Here is an 18,757-nt window from a genome sequence, read left to right on the forward strand (position 1 = left end):
TCAAGGGCAGCTCAGTGCGGGCGCGGAGCAGAGCGGAGTAGTTAGGACCATGGCGACGCTCGTAAGGAAAATCATCAGCACCACTACGGCACCCGCTGCCATGGGTCCCTACAGGTAACGGGGCTGGCGGAGCCCTCGATTCGGATCCGAGCCCGAGCGCGGCTCCCTGCTGTCTCGGGTGCATTTGAAGCCCGTTCTCGTTGCGGGCACCCGGGTGCTTGTGCGGCTTGAGCAATCAAGACTCGTAGTAGAGATGATCTCTTTTAGTAGACCAACAAGGCTTTTGCCAAAAAAAAAAAAAAAAGTTTGCAAAAATCTTGTTGCTGTACTGAAAGAGATCACCTCCACTGCGAATCCTGATTGCTTTTTCCTCTAGAGCAATACGGCTACACCTTGGATACCTGATGCATGGAAGATACACGGCTCGAGCCGCTCACCTTGTGTTTGCCTCTGGTTACCTGCCGTAGCCCTCTGGTCTCAGGGATTTCTGCCTTCCTTCCTACAGGATCCATGATCCGTAAAGGCAATAGTGTTTTTTATATCGGCTTCAAAGAACTTGTGGGGTCTCTGAGGAGAGTCGGGGATCTGCAGGTTCATAGCTCAAAGGTGTCTCCCCGCCATTTGAATGTGCATAGTGCCGTAACAGTAGGGGTCGTAGACAGTCTGCTTGTTGGTCTGGCTCTGTGCACGTTTAGGTTGAGTAAAGAAAGATCTACTGACCGCTTGTTTCTAGCTTCTGGAATCCAGTCTCTCTTGGGTCTTGTACAGTTTTCCTCTCCTCCAGATGTACATTTATTGATGTAACTAGCACCTGGCCCTGCTCTTTCTCTGACTCCCCTCTCTCCCTTTACAGTGTCACTCATCCCAGTCAATTTTTAAAGCCTTTTCCTCTGCAGCAGTCCTGCGTTGGAACCTCCAGATATGAAGCGTTTAAAATTCTAGACGCAGAAAGAGTGACTGCTCTACTGTATATGAAGCCAATTCCAGCACAAATAAGCTAGTGGAGTGAAACATGTCATCTGATTATATGTAGCGAGACTTCTGTTGGAAAACAAACAGTTTCTTGGTTGCATGCATGCAACTAACTGCCTTCTCTGTAAACACAGCCATCCATTTTCAGCTGTGGATTAGATGAGATACTTGATGTTAATATTAAAAAGGCAAAACAAGAACTGCTGATTGCTGTGAAAAACCTTTTTTTTTTAGTGCTGGTGCTTGTCACAGGCATGATATGAATACTAAGGTGCTTAGTGCGTGGGGCCAAAAAAACTTTTCAAAGTCCCATGGGCAAGTACTCGCATAAAGAATAACTATTGTACTGCGTTTCTATCATGCAGGGTTTTTGGTTGCAGCTGTGTTGGTCTAAGAACATAGGCAGGCAAGGTTCTTTGCATAGATGTGATCTCTTTTATCAGACCAACTAAGTAGTTGGAATAAAGTTCTTTGCAAGCTTTCTGGCACAAGCTATGCCTGGAGAAGGGTGCTTGTGCCCAAAAGCTTGCAAAGAACTTTGTTCAAATTACTCAGTTGGTCTAATAAAAACTATCACATCTACCAACAAAGTTCACCTGCCTATGTACTTTTATCATAGAATACGAGTGCACTAATAGAGGAAAAATAACTTAAGCACAAGATTGGGAGCTGAAGATGAAGGTTTTTATTTCTGGCCTTGCTGCAGCTCTCCAGCCCTATTTCGGGTGACCTATTTGTTTCACTTCTCTGTGTTTCATTTTCCTCGTCTTTAAATTAAGAGTAACTTCCGTATCTGTTTCCCGGCAATGTTTTAAGACTGAAGAATAATTTGTGTTTGTGTTAATCAACAGCCTGTTGCGTAAGGAGAACTTAATTATACGTAAGGTCATCATTTTGAGTGAATGCATGCCTTAATTCACTAAATCTGAGCAAGGAAACAACGTGTCTTCTAAGGCTAATCTTTCCTACAGCTATAGCATTTATTCTGCCAAGTTACACAGATGCCCACGTCAACTGAATCTTGAGGCACATGCTTAAATCCTGGCTGAATCAGAGGTTGAAACGCACAATGGGCTTTGAAGAGACGGTACATGTACGCTGCAGTCAAAGTGAGATTTCCACTTGCATGGGTATAGCTGAGCCAGTTCTGAAATGGCTAGTTTGGGCACCAGTAACAGTATTAGTTGCAGCAGCAGAGACCTCTATGCTAGCTGCAGAACCTGCCCAAGTAACAGAGTAAATGCCTGGGCAATTGGGTTGTGATGAGAGAGCAGTGTAGGCACAGGAGCACTGAGATCAGTACATGGGCCTGCTTGTTTGAATCTAGCTTGCAGGTATAGATAAGCTGCTGTTGCACTTTTTACTGCAGCATAGATATATCTTTAGATTATGAACTGATATGGGGAAGCAGTCATAGGGTGGGAGAGAAGGTGGCACCATGAGGTCGTTAGAATAATATTTGTGTTGGTAGGCTTTTTCCTGATTATTAGTTAATATGACAGGATTCAAAGGCCCTGAGGGATATGGTGGCAGAGTAGTTAAGGTGTTTTGCTACAGCTTCAGAGGCCAAGATTTGAGTCTTGCTCTGGACTCCTGCTAATGGCCAGCTGACTTTGGCTATAAATAGATATCTGGTTATTCGGGCTGGGGAGTCGAGCGATGCTGTCGCGTACCATATCACTCCTCTGTGTACCATTGGCTAGAGAAACCAGCTTCGCTTAACTAAATTAGCCTGATGGATTGCAAGGCTCAGAAGGACTGTTGGCCTTTTTAAGCCAAAAGTCGCAATCAGACTCTCTTTTTATTAGGTACTGTACAATATATAGCAAAACACAGTCTTTCCCCTTCAAAGAACTAACGTCCTGATCTTGCAAGAGAACCACATGATGAAAAAGTTTCGAACAAATACAGAAGTCCATCTGTGAAGACATGCTGTGGGATACAACTGACAAGGCACGATATGCCAGGCCAAAAGAGAAGATGCTTGAAGGGACTTGTAGGTGTACAAGACTCTTAATTTTTTGGTAGGCAAACAAGGTGACAAAAAAAGACGCATATGGGACTCAGTAGCTAATTTCTCCTAACTGGAGCAACCTGTGAGTGCCCAATTTTTGGCTATACGCTAAAAGGAATAACAAAATAAATACACAGTGAACCTGTAGGGGTTTTCATAGATATTGTAAAAGCAGCGAGACTTCAGGAAGGACCTGAATTAAATGATAGTGATGGATTAATAAGTGAGGATTAGAATTCCTCCCATAGTCTGTGGCTGGAAAAGATGCAAAGATGAGGAAATACCTTGAAATGAGAGTCCTCTCTTTCTACTGGAAAGATTGATTATCATCATAATTCTTAATTACAAACCGAGATGAAATGAATCATGTCTTGCATAATATGCAATAAGTTTGTTCGCTTCTGCTGTTAAATACTGTTTTTAATCTTTCATCTCTTTGGGTGGTAATTTAAAAGTGTTATTAATAGTTTACTTCCTTAAAAATGTTTTGATAGTTATGTGAAATGTCTTAGAAGTGGCTTTGAAATGTTTAATTGTATGTTAATAGAAAACCACAACTTATTGCTGGGGAAAAACCAACCTGTGCTAACTATGCTGGCAACCAAGTGCAGAGGATTTCATTCCTCATTTAGCTGATTAACTTGCATCAGAAATTCTGCTAGATGTCAGATTTGCATTTTTTTTAACCTGGTAATCATAACTTATTTATCAGACAGATTGTAGTCCAGCTACTGACTAAAATATGATATTTTCCCATTACTTAAACTGCTGAGTTGAATGCAATTTTGTGAATGCTGCTAAATCACTAACATTAGCCCAGCCACTCTTGTATAAAAAAACAAACAAGAAGCTTCCTTTAAGTCTTCCTGTATTATTATTGTTTTTATTCCTGTGTTCTCTTTCTAAACTTGCATACTCATAACAATTCAATTTTTGAAGTTGTGCACTTCTAAATAAAATGCTTCATAGCAGGGTGTCCAGTAAAAATTTAAATTAATATCAACTGGACTGTTTGGAAATGTGGGTACCTGAGCACTTTATTTCACTATCTCTACATAAATGATCAAAATAAAATTTGTACATTCAATTTCTTACCTCATTTGGAATAGTATTTAGAAAAGCAAACTTGTATTCAAGTAATAACTAGCTGCACACCTAAATTCCCTTTGTAGTTGCAAATGGAAGGAGTACTCTCTTCCTGCCCTGAACTCTGTCCTAGTCTGGCTGTGCATTGTTAAACAGTTCTCAGCACAGTTTAGTAAAATGGAGACCTGAAGGTAATAAAGTAACTACCCTACGTTTGAATGCTGGGCAGCATCAGAGAGAGAGAAGGAATCTAGATTCCTCTTACTTACAGTTTAATAGTCCATCTGCTGGCCCATGCTGCTTAAAATGTGATATCTCTTGAAGTATTCTGTGTAACAGTCATCAAGGGTTGTACAAGCGCTGTTCCTTGCCCCCACAAAGTCTCCTGCTAATTCCTCTTCACAAGATTTTTAAAAGCATAAGGGAACTATGACAGTAAAAATAGATCAGATTTCTTTTTGAGGCCTGAAATGCACATTCTCCTTACTACCAAGCTGACCTTTCTCTCCTAATGGTATGGAAGGTAATGGGACCTTATGAATCTCACTTCCTACTTCCAGAGAAAAGGTGCTATAGGTTTTGGCCCCCTTCCCAGTCTGAGTTTTCCAAGGATGCTATAAGTTACTGGGAGTGGGGTATTGTTACAAGAACATGGAAGGGGAAAAGTGTCTTTAGAGCTTGTCTACTCATGTTCTGTGCTGCCTCTGGGAATGTGGCTAGGAAGCTGGCTCTGCCAAATTGTTTACACTTCCTTGTACCAAATTCTGGAAATGAGGCAATATAGCCACATTAGACTATCCCAGGCACTGCCCAAGAATAATACTGAGGCATCTGCTGAGGCCCAGTTTGAAGCAACTATTTTGCCTGACTTCCAGGATTGGGCACGTTCTTAGCAGGAACCAGCTTCTGTAAGTGTATAGATCAACCGTGGCTGGCCTCTAAACATAATATATGCTGTTTACAATTGCAGTCAAGCAGTGCTGGTAGACCGGACCATGTATGTCGCAGGTCAGCTAGGCATGGATCCTAGTAATGGGCAGCTTGTACCTGGAGGGGCGAAAGCGGAAGCTAAGCAGGTAAGAAACCTCATAGGATTAAATGATATTTGAATTATCTTCACACTTGCCACATGTTCAGTCAGTGGAGCTGTCCAGGGGCAAGGAGACCCCAAATGTGGAGGCTGGTGGATGGGCAGAGTATCTGAGATCATTCTCATAGCAATCCTAGAAGGTAGGAGTATCAGAAATTACCTCCTATCCATCCTATTCCTCTCTCACCCAAACTGCAAGCATGGGAAAGAAACCAGAGCTCTGTATTTCCAGCAGGGGGAGAAACAGAACTTTATATTGGGTGCGTATTGCCTGAGCACTCCCAACCAAGATTCAACCTGAGGAGGTTGGCTGGGCCCAGCCGGGCAGGCTGGTCAGCCGGGCAGGGCATTTATCTCTGAACCTTGCTGTCCTGTGGGGAGGGTGGAGAACTTCCCTGTGCATTTTCCTCTGAGTACATCATTTGATGAGAGTACAAGACTTGCTGAAAGTGCAATAGTACAGATAATGATGAACCTATCTATTGGTTCACTTGCCTAATAAAAGGTTGGTTGTCATTGAAGGCTGTCTTGAGTGAACTCTGTGTAGCAGAAGCTCAAACTGCAGCTCGTCAAAAAGCCCATTACTTTTAACATTTCCATGACTCAGTTTTGTGTCCCTTAATAGGCTCTAAAAAACATTGGGGAAATTCTGAAAGCTGCAGGCTGTGACTATGGCAATGGTAAGTGCTGCTCTAGAGTCAGTCTGAGTATTTTAATTAAAAGAAAACATGCCACATTATGAAAAGGGAGTCTCTTGTTGCAGTCACAACTGGTGCCCATAGCTGTGTCAGGTAAAATAAATTTCTGTCAAATTAATTGGAAACAGACACCCCAGAATACCTGTGGAGCATAGAGAACCTTATCTAGGGATAAGGGCTGTCTTGCCCCAGAATTTCCTATCAGTTCTGCTAGTGTTTAAATCCCCATTGTGTGATAGCTCTAGTATAGACCTGGCTGTTGGCATTTGAAGCATCCTATTCTCTAATCCAGTTTAGTGCAGGTCTGTAGATCAGATGCTCAAAATACCTGTGATACTAATGCCTTTACTAAATGACCACTAAAACAGTGAAGTTAGAATAGTATTAATAAATGGAGATGAGGAAGTCTGGGGTTTTAAAAGAAGTCTTCTAGTGTAAATAAAGTTTTAAAGCTTTTGTATCTTTTAAGAAGAATGGCTGGGTTACAGTACCTGATAAACCAGGTCAATTAAAAAAATTCTGGACTATACAGAAGAAACTTACTCCAGAAAGGAACTTAAGGATTTGATTTGTCAAAGCTGCATGCGTACACACTTTCCCATTCTTTTGTTGTGTACTAGTATCCAAATCCTTTGGGTGTTCTTGGAAAAAAAATTCAACTTCAAAATATAAAACAATTCTTTAGGCAGCACTGCATACTTCAGAGCTGCATAATAACTCCTATGTCAATTTTAGTTGTAAAGACTACTATCCTGATGGCTGACATGAAGGACTTCAGTGATATTAATGAAATCTACAAGCAATGTAAGTCCATTATTTTTTCTTTGAATTTCAGCAGTTGCCTAGTTGCATATTATCTTACTAAAACCAATACTTATTAATGATTTACTTGCATGGAATAATTGCAGATTCTTTAAGGCATAGGTCACAAATGGGAAACCCGAACAAAAAGGAAAGAGACTTAAGAGTAAGCACAGTTTAGGTGAAGCTTAGTGGGAATGTTAATGATCCCCCCCAAAAAATATTTTGGGATTTTGTACTGATGCAGATGTTTAGAATATTCCTGCTAAATCTTTGTATTTATTGTTGTTTTTGGTGTGTTAATATGTAATAAGAATTTTCAAAGATTATAGGCCTGCTACTTAACAGGAAAAGAGCAAATAAAATGATACAAGGAGGGCTCAATGGCTGCTTTTTTTTTTTTTTTTTTTTTTTTAACTCCCACCTGCAGTCCTCACAAAAAATGCTTAACCAGATGTTTAACACAATTAATTTTTAACCAGAGCTAAATAAGAACCCTGGCCAGAGAAGGAAAGAACAAGTTAAAATAAAATAGATGTTTTCAGATTGGTAGAGCCTGATGAAATTAACCCTTGAATATTTGTGGAACTAGCCAAAGCCATTTTTGAACTTTTAGTGAATATCTTTAAGGTCTTTTGAAGGACATTCCAGAGGCCTGGAGAAGAACAAAAATAGTACCTATCCTAGAAGGTGGGAAGAAAAATTATGCTGGGGAATTATTGGCCAGTCTGCTCTAGTATCTGCCTTGATAGCAGGGTTAGGCTAAGTATTAAACAATTTCAAAGTACTTGGAGAGTAATGAAGTAAGAGAAAATAGTCCATATGGATTTGTCAGGCTTAATAGTAGTCTTTGACAGGTACCTGGCGTGATTGATAAAGAGGAAGCAACAGATGTTTTGTATAACCATGTGGGACTGTATCAAGAGTCAAGGTAGTCATAGGACTATAGGAAAACAGGGTTGAAAGGGACCTCACTGGGTCATCTAATCCCAAACTTCTGCTCAAGGGAGGATCATCCCTAACTAGACCATCTTAGCCAATTGTCTGTTCATCTTGCTCTTGAACATTTCCAAGGATGGAAATCCCACAATTTATTTAGGTAGCCTGTTCCAATGCTTGACCACCCTCATAGCCAGAAAGTTCCTCCTAATCTCCAACTGAGTTTCCCCTGCTGAAGTTTGAGGCTGTTGCTTCAAGTCCTGTTCCCTACAGCCACAAAGAAAAGTCAAGCTCCATCCTCTCTATTTGCTCATCAGGTATTTGAAGACTGTTAGCAATTTTCTCCTTTGGTCTTCACAGCTTATATTCAGCTTGTAGTCTTGTCTACTGTATAATTATATAAGCAAGCTAAGGAAGCATAGTTTGGATGAAATTATGAAGTGCAAATACACAGCTGTTTGATAAAGTATCAGTAGTTATCAGTGATGCACTACCAAACTGGAAGGAAGTACTGAGGAATCCTGCAGGGCTCTGGCATGGCCCTTGTTTTTAGTCAAGACTTTTACTATTGGTTTGGATGATGGAACTAACTGTGCACTTAACACTTGTAGATGACACTAAGGTGACATGACAGTATGAAAATTTAGAATGATTTTGGTCAGGTTGAACCAGTAGTCTGAACAAGATGAAACGTAGTAAAGGCAAGTGCAGAGTATTGCACTTGGTAAGGAAAACTCTAATGCACAAATATAAAGTGGGAAATAGGTGAATAGTCACTAAGCAACCAGTTCTGTAGGAAAGGATCGGGGGAGGGGAGGAAGTATAGTGGCTTATGAACTGAATGAGTCAATAGCGATGCTGTTGCTGGAGATGTTATTTAGGGATATGTGAATTATTGTAGTGTATGTAAGGTAAATCCATTCTACATGATGTTGGGGAAAACCCATCTGGAGTAATGTCTGGTTCTGAGTTAGAAAGATGTAGACATTGGAGCAAGTCAAGAAGTTAAACCTGACTTAAGAAGAAAAACTGGATGATTTTGGTTTGAAAAGAGGAGTAGAAACTTGAAAGGGAATATAAACCTTCCAATAAAGAGGATCCAGTCAGTAATTCTCCGTATCCCCTGAGAATAGGACAGCTTGACTTTTAATTAAAAGCTTACTACAGGTAAAATATTGGGGAAAACCTTTCTAGCTATAAGGATGGTTTAGCACTAGAGGTGCACTAGAGGATCGGCACAGATATAAAGATAATTGATTATATCAGAAATTGGCCTGATGTGGACGATAATTTGGTCGATAAATTCCTGTGTGTGCAGCTGCAGCGCAGCACGCAGGCAGTGAGGAGCACAACCCAGCAGCATGGACAGGTGTGTGCAGGTGGTAAGACTTGTGGTGAAAGGTGAGGGGGAGGGAGGGGGCGTGGGGTGGAAGATCAGTGTCCCATTGGTGAGGGAGGGAGTGGAGCTGGGGTAGGCAGTGCCTGGCCAGGGTGGGATTGGGACAGAGCTGTGGCTCATCCAGGGGGCACGGAGAGGGGACAGCTCCCACTGGTGCGTGCCGCTCATTCGGCGGCTCATCCAGCAGCTCCCACTACTTTTCTGGGGGTTGGGGGCGTGTGCCCCTGGATCTGCACGGGGCAGGCTGCAGCTGCAGGCTGGTGTGGGTGGCAGTGGCACTGGGAGACTACTATGGGGGGCTACAGTGAAATTTGGGGTCACTGCAGCCCCCCTCCCAGCGCTGCCACCACCTGCCCCAAGTGCAGCCTGCCCAGGGCTGATCCAGGGGTACCCCCCACTGTGCCCTCCCTAAGCAGTGACAGGCGCTGCCCTCGCTCCCCACACCCCCCATACGAGCCACGGCTCCATCCCACACCTGCCGTGCCCCAACTGGGCAGTGCCTACCCCAGCCCCACTTCCTCCCTCAGTGTGGAGGGCATTTTATCTGCCCCATGCCTCTTCCCTTCCCCCTCCCCTTTCACCAGAACAGCCTTACCAGCTGCATGCAGCTGTATCCGAAATCCGATTGGTATTGTCTGATATGCCTCCTTAAAAATTGGCTATTGCTATCGGCACCCCTATTCAGCACTGGAACTGGCTACCTGCAGAGGTTGGTTATTTCTGTCTTTAGCAGTTTTATTAAAACCAAATTAGAGAAATGCCTGTCAGGAAAGGCCTGGACATGCTTATCTTAGACCAGTGCGGAGGAATAGATGAGACCACATTGAAGCAGGGCTGGAGGATATTTTTCTAAGATCAGATTTTGATTCAGTACCTACATTATACAAACCGTGGGGCTAGATGTTACCGTCAGTCCAGATATTACTGTCAGCTCTCGGATAATCTGGTGATCCAGAAACAAAACTGAGCAGTGACAGCATAGGGCAATAGTGCTCAATCTGTGGCCTTGCAGTCCAGATCCATGCCTCCCATCTGTCTGTGTCCAATCAGTGGCATGGCATACAGGAGGGAAAGGAGCATGTTGGGCCAAGCTGCTTGCTGCCCTGCAGCCCTCTGCCCTCCCTTTCACTACATACAACAGGTGCTGCTTACTCTCCCTGGCTTCCTCCCTTCCCTTCTTTCCTAGGCAGGTACTGCTTACTGGAAATAAGCTCTCTTCCTCTGTTCCTCCCCACTTGACATCAGCAGCCACCTTCCTCTGCACTTCCTCCCTTCCCTACCAGATGGGAGTGCAGGCCTGCAGTGTAGCTGGGGCCTAAGCACCCAGTGCTCCACTCAAAGAGGCTGAGCATCACTGGCCCAGAATACTAGCATTTCCTAGAGGACTTTACAATCCATTCATTGTTGTTTGCTCTTTACAGATTAAATCCATAAGATTATAAAACAGAGGACTTGAATTGTACTGTGAATGCCTCAAGTAAGCTATTTGAGAGAGACAAATGCTATAGTGGCCATAATAGTGATCTCTTGTAAAGGAAGACATTCAGAATGCAAGCTCTCCTTTTAGTGTTGCTGAATAATACATAAGCCAAATTAATTTTTGTGTTCCTGGCTACTTCTGTCTTAGCAACTTGGAATCCATGTGAGAGGAAGCACAATAGAATGGTTATTTAAGCTGGAGGTGATGGCTGCATATCCTATACCAGGGCTAGGCAACGTTTTTTGGCCGGAGTGCTGAAAAACACCACAATGCCTACCTTGGAAGGTGCCGGAGTGCCGACGTGGCAGAAAAACAAAATGAGGGCAAAAGTTACATGGCAGAATGCCCTGCTTGTGCCCCTTGCCCCACACCCAAAGCCCCTGGCTCACAGCCTGGGCTCTGTGGCTGCCAGCAGCTATCCCAGCTCTGGGTAGCTGCTGGAGCCTGGGCTGCTCTCAGCAACCCTTGCAGCATCCCATCTGCCTGCTGGGAGCAGCCCGGGATCCCAGCTGGCAGCAGCTCCCCAGAGCCGGGATGGGCTGCAGCCAGGAGGCTCCAAACAGCTGTGCCGGGCTCTGGCATCAGCTCCACACTGGCGTGTGCAGGCACACCTCAGAGCAGTGGTGGGGGAAGGGCCTGAGGCAGCACAGCCCCCGTTTCTCCCCCGCTCCCAGCACGGAGGTGATGAGCCGGGCGCAGCTGTTTGTAGACAGCCTAGGCTCTGGGCAGCTGCAGCAGGCAGGGTGCAAACAGCTGCACAGCTCCGGCATCAGCTCCGTGCTGGCGGCAACTGCGTGTGCACCTCGGGGCGGACAGCGGGGCAGTGCAGCTCACCCCAAGGTGCCTGTGCAGTCACCATCAGCATGGAGCTGATGCCAGAGCTGTGCAGCCCAATGCAGCTGTTTGCACCCTGCCTGCTGCAGCTGCCCAGAGCCTGGGCTGGCTACAAACAGCTGCACCTTGCTCATCACCTCTGTGCCGGGAGTGGGGGAGAAACCGGGACTGTGCTGCCTCAGGCCCCTCCTGTACCGCCCGCTCTGAGGTGCACGTGCACACGCTGGTGCAGAGCTGATGCCAGAGCCCGGCACAGCTGCTTGGAGCCTCCTGGCTGCAGCCAGCCTTGGCTCCAGGGAGCTGCTGCCAGCCGGGATCCCGGGCTGCTCCCAGCAGGCAGTTGGAACGCTGCAAGTCCTGCTGGGAGCAGCCCGGCCTCCTTTTGCTGACAGCAGTTACCGGGAGCCGGGGCTGGCTGTGGCGTGCCAAGCAAAATGGCCTTGCATGCCATGCTCGGCATGTGTGCAAGGGGTTGTCGACCCCTGTCCCATACCATATGAGAATTAGCAGCGTCTAAGCACAGCCTAAGTGGCTTCCCAAACTCTCTGAATTGTGTGCCTCGTAGATAGCAATGACTAGAAAAGAACAGGCTTATAAGCTGATGTAAACACTGTTTGCTTGCTTCCATCCCAAAGTAGCAGTTTATTGCAGGCAAACAGGCTATTACCTGGTTCTCTTCCCCCACCTCCCCCCCACCTAGTGGCTAGGTGATGTATAACCTAGCACAAGCAGTAATCCTGAATCAGCTGGTGCCCAGTTAAGCACCTGGTATAGTTTGTGTCAGTGTGCAGAAACTATGTAAATTGCACCAGTGTTGTGTGTGTTCAGGCTCTAACTAATTTAGCATCTAGAATCCTAATTAGACTGCAGGAATGGGGAGAGGCAACTTTGCATGCAAAACTTTTAGTCTAGATATACAATAATGTCTGCCCCTAATATGCTTCAGTAGGGAGCCTTCAGCTAATTAATTGTAGGTTATATTTGTTGGGTTGTATATTCTTTCTTTGATCTTGCTAGCTTGGAATTTGTTTTTATTTTATTTGGTATGTTGATTATTAAGAACAAGCATTACAGAAAATGTTCTCCCCATCTTTGACAAAATCCAAAATTTACTAAAATAAGTCATTCTTAGGGATTGAATCCTGCATGTTTTTTAAACGGAATGTGAAAGCTTGAGTACGTAAACTGTTTATAGAATTCAAAAATATAAATGAGTTTTTAATTTCACATTAGCATCTGGCTTGGTGCTGTTTTCTGTTACCTAGCAAGGGCTATCTGTGAATCAGAAGCAAGCCTACTTTTCTGTATATTAGAATGCAATTACATGTTCATAGGTACAGTATCTGAACAGAAGGGCTAAGTGCCTAGTTGCTCATTACTAAATGTTTAGGTACCAGCAATTCAGTAACACTGTAGGTACTATTCTTTCATTCTGCTGTAATAATCTGATTCTTTTTCTTTGACAATGACAAAAGATCCTGATGTAACCAGATGTTGAACTTTAAAAACTTATCAGTAAAAGCTCCACAGCTGAATTTGCATTATTTATACCTTTTGGCTAAAGATTCTCCTCCTACAGGTCTAGCTTCAGATTGCAGCTAAATGGAATAGGCTGCAGGTCAGGATATGCTGCTGTGCAGACATGACTTAAAGCTCCCCCTGCCCCGGGCTGGTCCCCATGTTGGGTATGGCTTTCTCTGTATAGTTAGGCATTCTTACCATGGCCTCTTTCTCTTATTATTCTGGGTATAAAATATCAACTCCTCTCCAACAAAAGATCATTGTCTACTGTAACTATTTGTTTAGGGGACCCACCTGATGTCTGAGTCATCTTCTGCTTGTAGTGTGAATTCACCAAAAAAAAAAAAAGACTTGCACTGTGCTAAAGGATATATTCTGTATACTTTGCCTTGATTGTGAAAAGGTAATTTGCTAAGATTGGAAAATAGCTAGTACCTGAAAAAGAAGAGAAGGGAGGGGGAACCTGGGAATCTTTGGTCTCATAGCCTTGAACCTGAAAACCTTCTACAGGGCATGTTTAATAGACTGTCTTGAACAGTTCTTTCCAGGCAAAGTTTAAAACCTTCACGCATGTTTCTCTTTAAATTGTAGTTTTCAGGTGCAACCTCCCAGCCAGAGCAGCCTATCAGGTTGTTGCTTTGCCAAAAGTAAGTGTCAGTTTTCTTTTATAAATATTCTTTGTTTTTTGGAGATAAAGGATTTTTGTTTCTGGCTAATTTCTGTCCATGTGGTGTGAACAGTGCGAGTCCTGGCCTAGTCATAATAGTGATTACGCATGCGTAGGATGGCTGGAGGTTAGAAGTCTCTGGAACATCTAAACTTCTGACCTTGATGGGAACTCAGGCATGTGCAGTTGAAGCTTTGTTATATAACCAAAGAGAGGGAACTTTATGTTAATAAGTTATGAAGATATAATGAATATGAGTGGTCCAAGAAAATGATACTGTTGAGTGACATTGATTGAGATGTGCAAGCAGTGATTGGACCCCATGATATGACTGGCTGTATGAGCTGATTCTGAGAGCCTGAGAGTTTTGCGTGGTGTTGAACCTGTTGGAGAGGCTGGGAAGGCTGGGAGCGCGGGCGGGTGCCGCGTGGACACCACAATTCTCACCTGAGATGCTCACCTTCATTTCCCCATCAGACGCGTAAAGTATCACCCTGCCCTTTAGAGGTCTCCAAGTACTCCACTTGTGGACGAATGGGTAGAAATCCTCTGCCTGGCAGGGATCTGACAGTAGGCGGCCCCGCAGCCTGGGTGTCAGTGTTCTTGGCTGCCACTGCTGGTGACAGGCCGGCATGGCGCTCTGTACATATTTGTATATAGCATTCTGTTAAGTGGTTGTTAACTAGTTAAAGTTGCTATGATTATTGTCATTTTTGGCTTGTAATACAGATTGCTCATTAACCCTTACTTTGATGTTTGTATTCATTAATAGTAGTGGGGCTGGGCCACAGGCCAATACTCTGAGGGATTAACCCTTTCAGGTGCAAGCGAATCATAGACCCCTGGCACAGTAGAGGTCTAACAAACCTCTGCCCCTGTAATTACCATAGTCCTTGTGCCAGGCCAGTCTTCAGGGGGGCTTCCTCTTTAGTGGCATTAGTTTTTTTTGTATTTCTTCAATTCTTATTTCTGAGCACACTGAAAGTTGATGAAGCAGGACTAGCAGGAACATGTTCCTCGGGGAATAAGGGATCATTATATGTAAGAGTATAAAAGTAAACTTAATACTCAACATCACTGGAAAAAAAAACTATTAATAGAATGGATATTGTATTTTTCCTAGGTGCTTTTTCCATAGTGTCATGGGGGTGTTTTTTGGGCTAGCATAAGTGAAACACAAACATTTGGGCTTCTGGATCTTAACTTCATTACAATTTCTCTCAACACTTCCCACAGGATGCACGAGTGGAGATCGAAGCTGTTGCTGTCCAGGGGCCCCTCCAAGATGCATCAGCATGACTATAAATACAATATTCTAACACTCCAGTAATGGTGTATGGTTTAACACTTTCTTTTAGGCCCTGATCCTGCAATTGGCTGCAGGCATGTACATCCCACTGAGCTACATGGCAGTGTGGGGATGTAACCACATAGCCAGCTGCAGGATTGAAATCTTGTATTCTCTGAAACCTCAAATTTATAATGTCTTGGCATGTAGGCTGCCAGCCCATGGGGCTGCTGAAATTAGCAGGCTATGGTGGCTTCAGGGTATGCCTGAATTAATTGCAGGACTGGGCTCTTAGTTTGTAGTGGTGACTGGGTATCATTACAGTTCCCAAATGTTGATTTGGGTGAGAATCTTATATTTACCAAACTTGATATGCCAGCTGACAATTTTCAGGTTACCACCATACTATTCGTTCTCCAGGATACTAAAGCTTAGCGTGTTAGCATGATTTGTAATAGACTTGACTGACTTTAAGTCATTCTTATGGAGGGAACAAATTAAAAAAAAAAAATCCCTTTCTAGAGGGGAAAAATATGGTATAGCCTTAGAGTGAAAATGTTTGTATTTGAGGATTCACTGTATTGGCTTTTAAACATTTTTAGACTACTTTAAATATATTGATTTAGATTCTGATATATTGTATTGCATCTGATTTAACCTGAAAGTGATTATTTAAACTACTAATTTTGGTGGGAAGAATATCTTGTTAACCAATTTTCTGTGAATATGTAACTCTTGTAAAGCAATTGAGAATTAATGTTCTCTTTTCAAGCTTTTTTTCCCTAGTGTCAAGTATCTAAAGCCTAGAAACACAATTTTGAATTATTGAATCTTTTTAATTTAAAATATCTGGACATTCTAACTTTAGTAAAATAAATGGAACTAAATAAAATATGCTAGTATTTTGGGGAACAAACTTGTGTTTGAGGGTTTTTTATGTATTGTAAACAGGTGCTTAGATCAGTCTCGTTAAAGTGACAATACAGCAGTTACTTTTAGAGGAGAAATAAAATAGGGTAACCCTAAGACAATGGCAGAGATCTCGTATAACTAAATGTTTCTCGTGTACAGTCAGAATTTTCATTGTCTTTTTGGGAGTGGATGAAAATAATTCAATGTGACACAGAATTTTCTTAGGTTCCATGTCTCCTGCTGTGCTTTTGCTATAGTTTAGTTTGAAGAACTCAAATTGCTCAGTTGTTTTGGTGGGTAGGGGCACTGAATGGGGAAGGAGAGTTTAAATAGATTCATAGAATGTAGGCTGGTAGGGACCTCGGAAGATCATTGGGTCCAGCCCCCCTGCACCAAGCAGGAAAGCAAGGTGACCATCTAGCCTCTTGAAGATTTCCAGGGTAGGCGATTGCACCACCTCTGGAGAGAACTTATTCCACAGTCTGGACACCCCAGCCATGAAGAATTTTTTCCTAATGTTGAGCTTGAAATGGTCCTCTAGGAATTTGTGACCATTGCTCCTGATTTTCCCCAAGGGTGCCCTGGTGCACAGTTGCTCACCAAGCCCTTGAAGTACACCCCTGATGTAGCAGTAAGCTGCTACCAAGTCCCTTGTCAGCCTTCTCTTCAGGCTGATGAGTCCCAGGTCCCTCAGCCTTACCTCATATGGCTTGCCGTGCATGTCTCTGCTCATACAGGTGGCCCTTCCTTGGAATCTCTTGAGCTTTTCCACCTCCTTGTTGAAGCGTGACACAGGACTAGATGCAGTACTCCATCTGCGGTCTCACCAATGCCAAGTAGATAGGAAGAATCACTTCCTTGGTTTTGCTGGAGAGGTATCGATTGATCTATGGCAGAGTATTATTTGCAGGGCAGCAGCCCTCATGGGCTAGGGGGTCTGGATGGCAGATGAGTCCCTCAGTGCCCCACAGGGGGGAGTCCCCCACCACCAGCACTTTGCACCTCCTCTTCGGGGTGGCAGCACACTGCTTACTGTCCTTCTCCTCCTCTGGTGTCACCCTCGGAGCGTCCTCATACATGGAGAGGGGGGTGTACCTGTTGTTCAGTGCCAGGGGAGGAGCAGCCCTGGCCCTGCATTTCCTGGAGCGCGAGGTGACTGTCTTCTAGGTCGCTCCAAGTGAGTCCTTTTGGTTAGCCAGCTCATTGGCCACCTTTACATAACCTATTCAAATAATCTGAATAGATTTTATATATTTACTACTGCAGTTAGGCCGTATGTCTGCACTCACCACCTTACTAAAGAGAATAATGAATACTGTTTTAGAGGGCAGAACTCTTGTAAGATGCCCTAACTTTTCCCCAGCCTGTCACATATGTCAAAACCCAGCTTTGGTATAGATGAGCAGCGAGCTAAAAAAGCAGCTTTGCCTATTTTTGATCTTATTTTAAATGTTTATACTGCCTTCAGCAAAAGATGCATGTGGCAGAATATATATATAGAATTGGGTGGGCAAAATACAGCCTGCTGAGGGATTTTTGTCTGGCCTGCAGCAGGCCCCTCAGTCCCACCTGGCCTGGATGCAGGGGGGCAACCTGGGCTGTAGCATGTGGATGGTGCAGCCATCCCTGGGTGCACAGCAGGGCTGGGGCAGCATGGTGGCTGGGTTCGTTTCCCAGCAGCCTTGGTGGTAGTTTCTTCCAGCTGCTGCAGCCACTGGACCTGGGCCTGTACCCACTGCTGGGGTGGGACCTACGTAGGCAGTGTGCTTGGCTGGGTGGGTGTGGAGTGGTGTCAGGAAGCGAGACAAACAGATGGGGCCAGAAAGACCCCGCAATCTTTGGGCAGTGACAGCTCGTGCTGGGGCCCAGGGCAGAAGCATGATCTCTACCACACAGCCCTGTCACGAGCTCAGGTTCTGCAAGCAGGGTTGTACAGGGAGTGGATCGCAGCTCAGCCCTGGCCCTGCACTGTTACCGCCCCAAGATCCTGGATGCAGCTCCCTGCCTGCCTACAGCCTCATCCCATCCATCTGGCTGTGTATCCTGCCTGTGTGGCTCCCAACCAATCTCTATGGCGGGGTGGGCAAAATAAGGCCTGCAGGCCAGATTTGGCCCATCAGCCCATTCTACATGCCTGCGGGGCCCCTAAAGAATTCAGAAAATTAATATTTATCTGCTCCTGGCTTCCTATCAAAGATGAGGCAGGGGAAGCTGGCAGGACTCAGCAATCCAGAAGCAAGGCCTGCCTAGGTCCCTGGGGCTGTCCTTGCCTCCCTGTGCCGGAGAGGGAAATCCAGATATGAATGGGGGGGGGGGGGGGGGGGAGGGGAGACAGCGGAGGGCCATGGGTGATCTCCCTAGTCCTCAGGGCCAGGTTGGGCTGAGCCAGCTCCTGCTGAATCCTATAATCCAGCCATGCAGTCAGGATTCTCATGGTGCTGGAGCAGCTGGCAGCAAAGCAGGGAAATGGCAGCTACAGGCATGGGGAGTAGGAGTGAGCCGGTGTGCAGGAATGCAGTAGTGGCTGGGCAGGGCCCAGAGCAAGGCAGCAGGAGCACAGGGTCCAGCACCAGCTGTGCTGGAGGGGAGGCAGGGGTCCCGTGCTCCTGCCACCCTGCTCTGGGCCCTGCCGGCACTGGCCTTGTGCTCCTGTCCAGCTATTGCTGCACTCCCCTGCATCCACTCCTGCCTGCCTGCCTATAGCTGCCATTAGCTTACTTTCTTGCTTGCTGCCGGCTGCTCCAACACCACGTGGCTCCTAGCTGCATGTCCTCGGGAGCATGGGGCCCACGCTGGTATCCTGGGGCCAGAAGTGGGAGGGGTGTGTGTGTGTTCATAGGGCGAGTCCCACATGCACACCCCACCATACACATGCACCCACACCCCCCCTCACACTGCCATATACACAGACCCCCACACCCCCTCACATACACCAGCCATCCTCCCCTCCCATACACAGCTCCCCCACAAACCCCATACCCTCCCACACCCCACATATCCACACCCATATGCTCTCACACCCACACTTGCTGCACGTATCCCCTCCAGAAGTCCTC

The 18,757-nt window shown here is 45.1% G+C and overlaps 1 protein-coding gene across 1 annotated transcript; it reads left to right on the top strand.

Moving 5' to 3' along the window:
• The first annotated feature begins 1 nt into the window (after position 1).
• On the top strand, positions 2 to 15,705 carry RIDA (reactive intermediate imine deaminase A homolog). The gene is made up of 6 exons (XM_006273237.4): positions 2 to 114; positions 5,043 to 5,148; positions 5,788 to 5,842; positions 6,596 to 6,664; positions 13,426 to 13,481; positions 14,738 to 15,705. The coding sequence occupies exons 1-6, from the start codon at positions 50 to 52 to the stop codon at positions 14,798 to 14,800; spliced, it is 414 nt and encodes a 137-aa protein (XP_006273299.1). The 5' UTR covers positions 2 to 49; the 3' UTR covers positions 14,801 to 15,705.
• The last annotated feature ends 3,052 nt before the right edge of the window (positions 15,706 to 18,757 follow it).

The sequence above is a fragment of the Alligator mississippiensis genome, chromosome 3 (genome assembly GCF_030867095.1).
Source record: "Alligator mississippiensis isolate rAllMis1 chromosome 3, rAllMis1, whole genome shotgun sequence".
Classification (NCBI taxonomy): Eukaryota; Metazoa; Chordata; order Crocodylia; family Alligatoridae; genus Alligator; species Alligator mississippiensis.

Bases quoted from the DNA above. Each gene is read 5' to 3' on its own strand.
- RIDA (XM_006273237.4), top strand. From the start codon at position 50: ATGGCGACGCTCGTAAGGAAAATCATCAGCACCACTACGGCACCCGCT. The intron at 5,149-5,787 runs GTAAGAAACCTC...GTCCCTTAATAG, and splicing joins CGAAAGCGGAAGCTAAGCAG to GCTCTAAAAAACATTGGGGA. The intron at 6,665-13,425 runs GTAAGTCCATTA...TTTAAATTGTAG, and splicing joins TAATGAAATCTACAAGCAAT to TTTTCAGGTGCAACCTCCCA.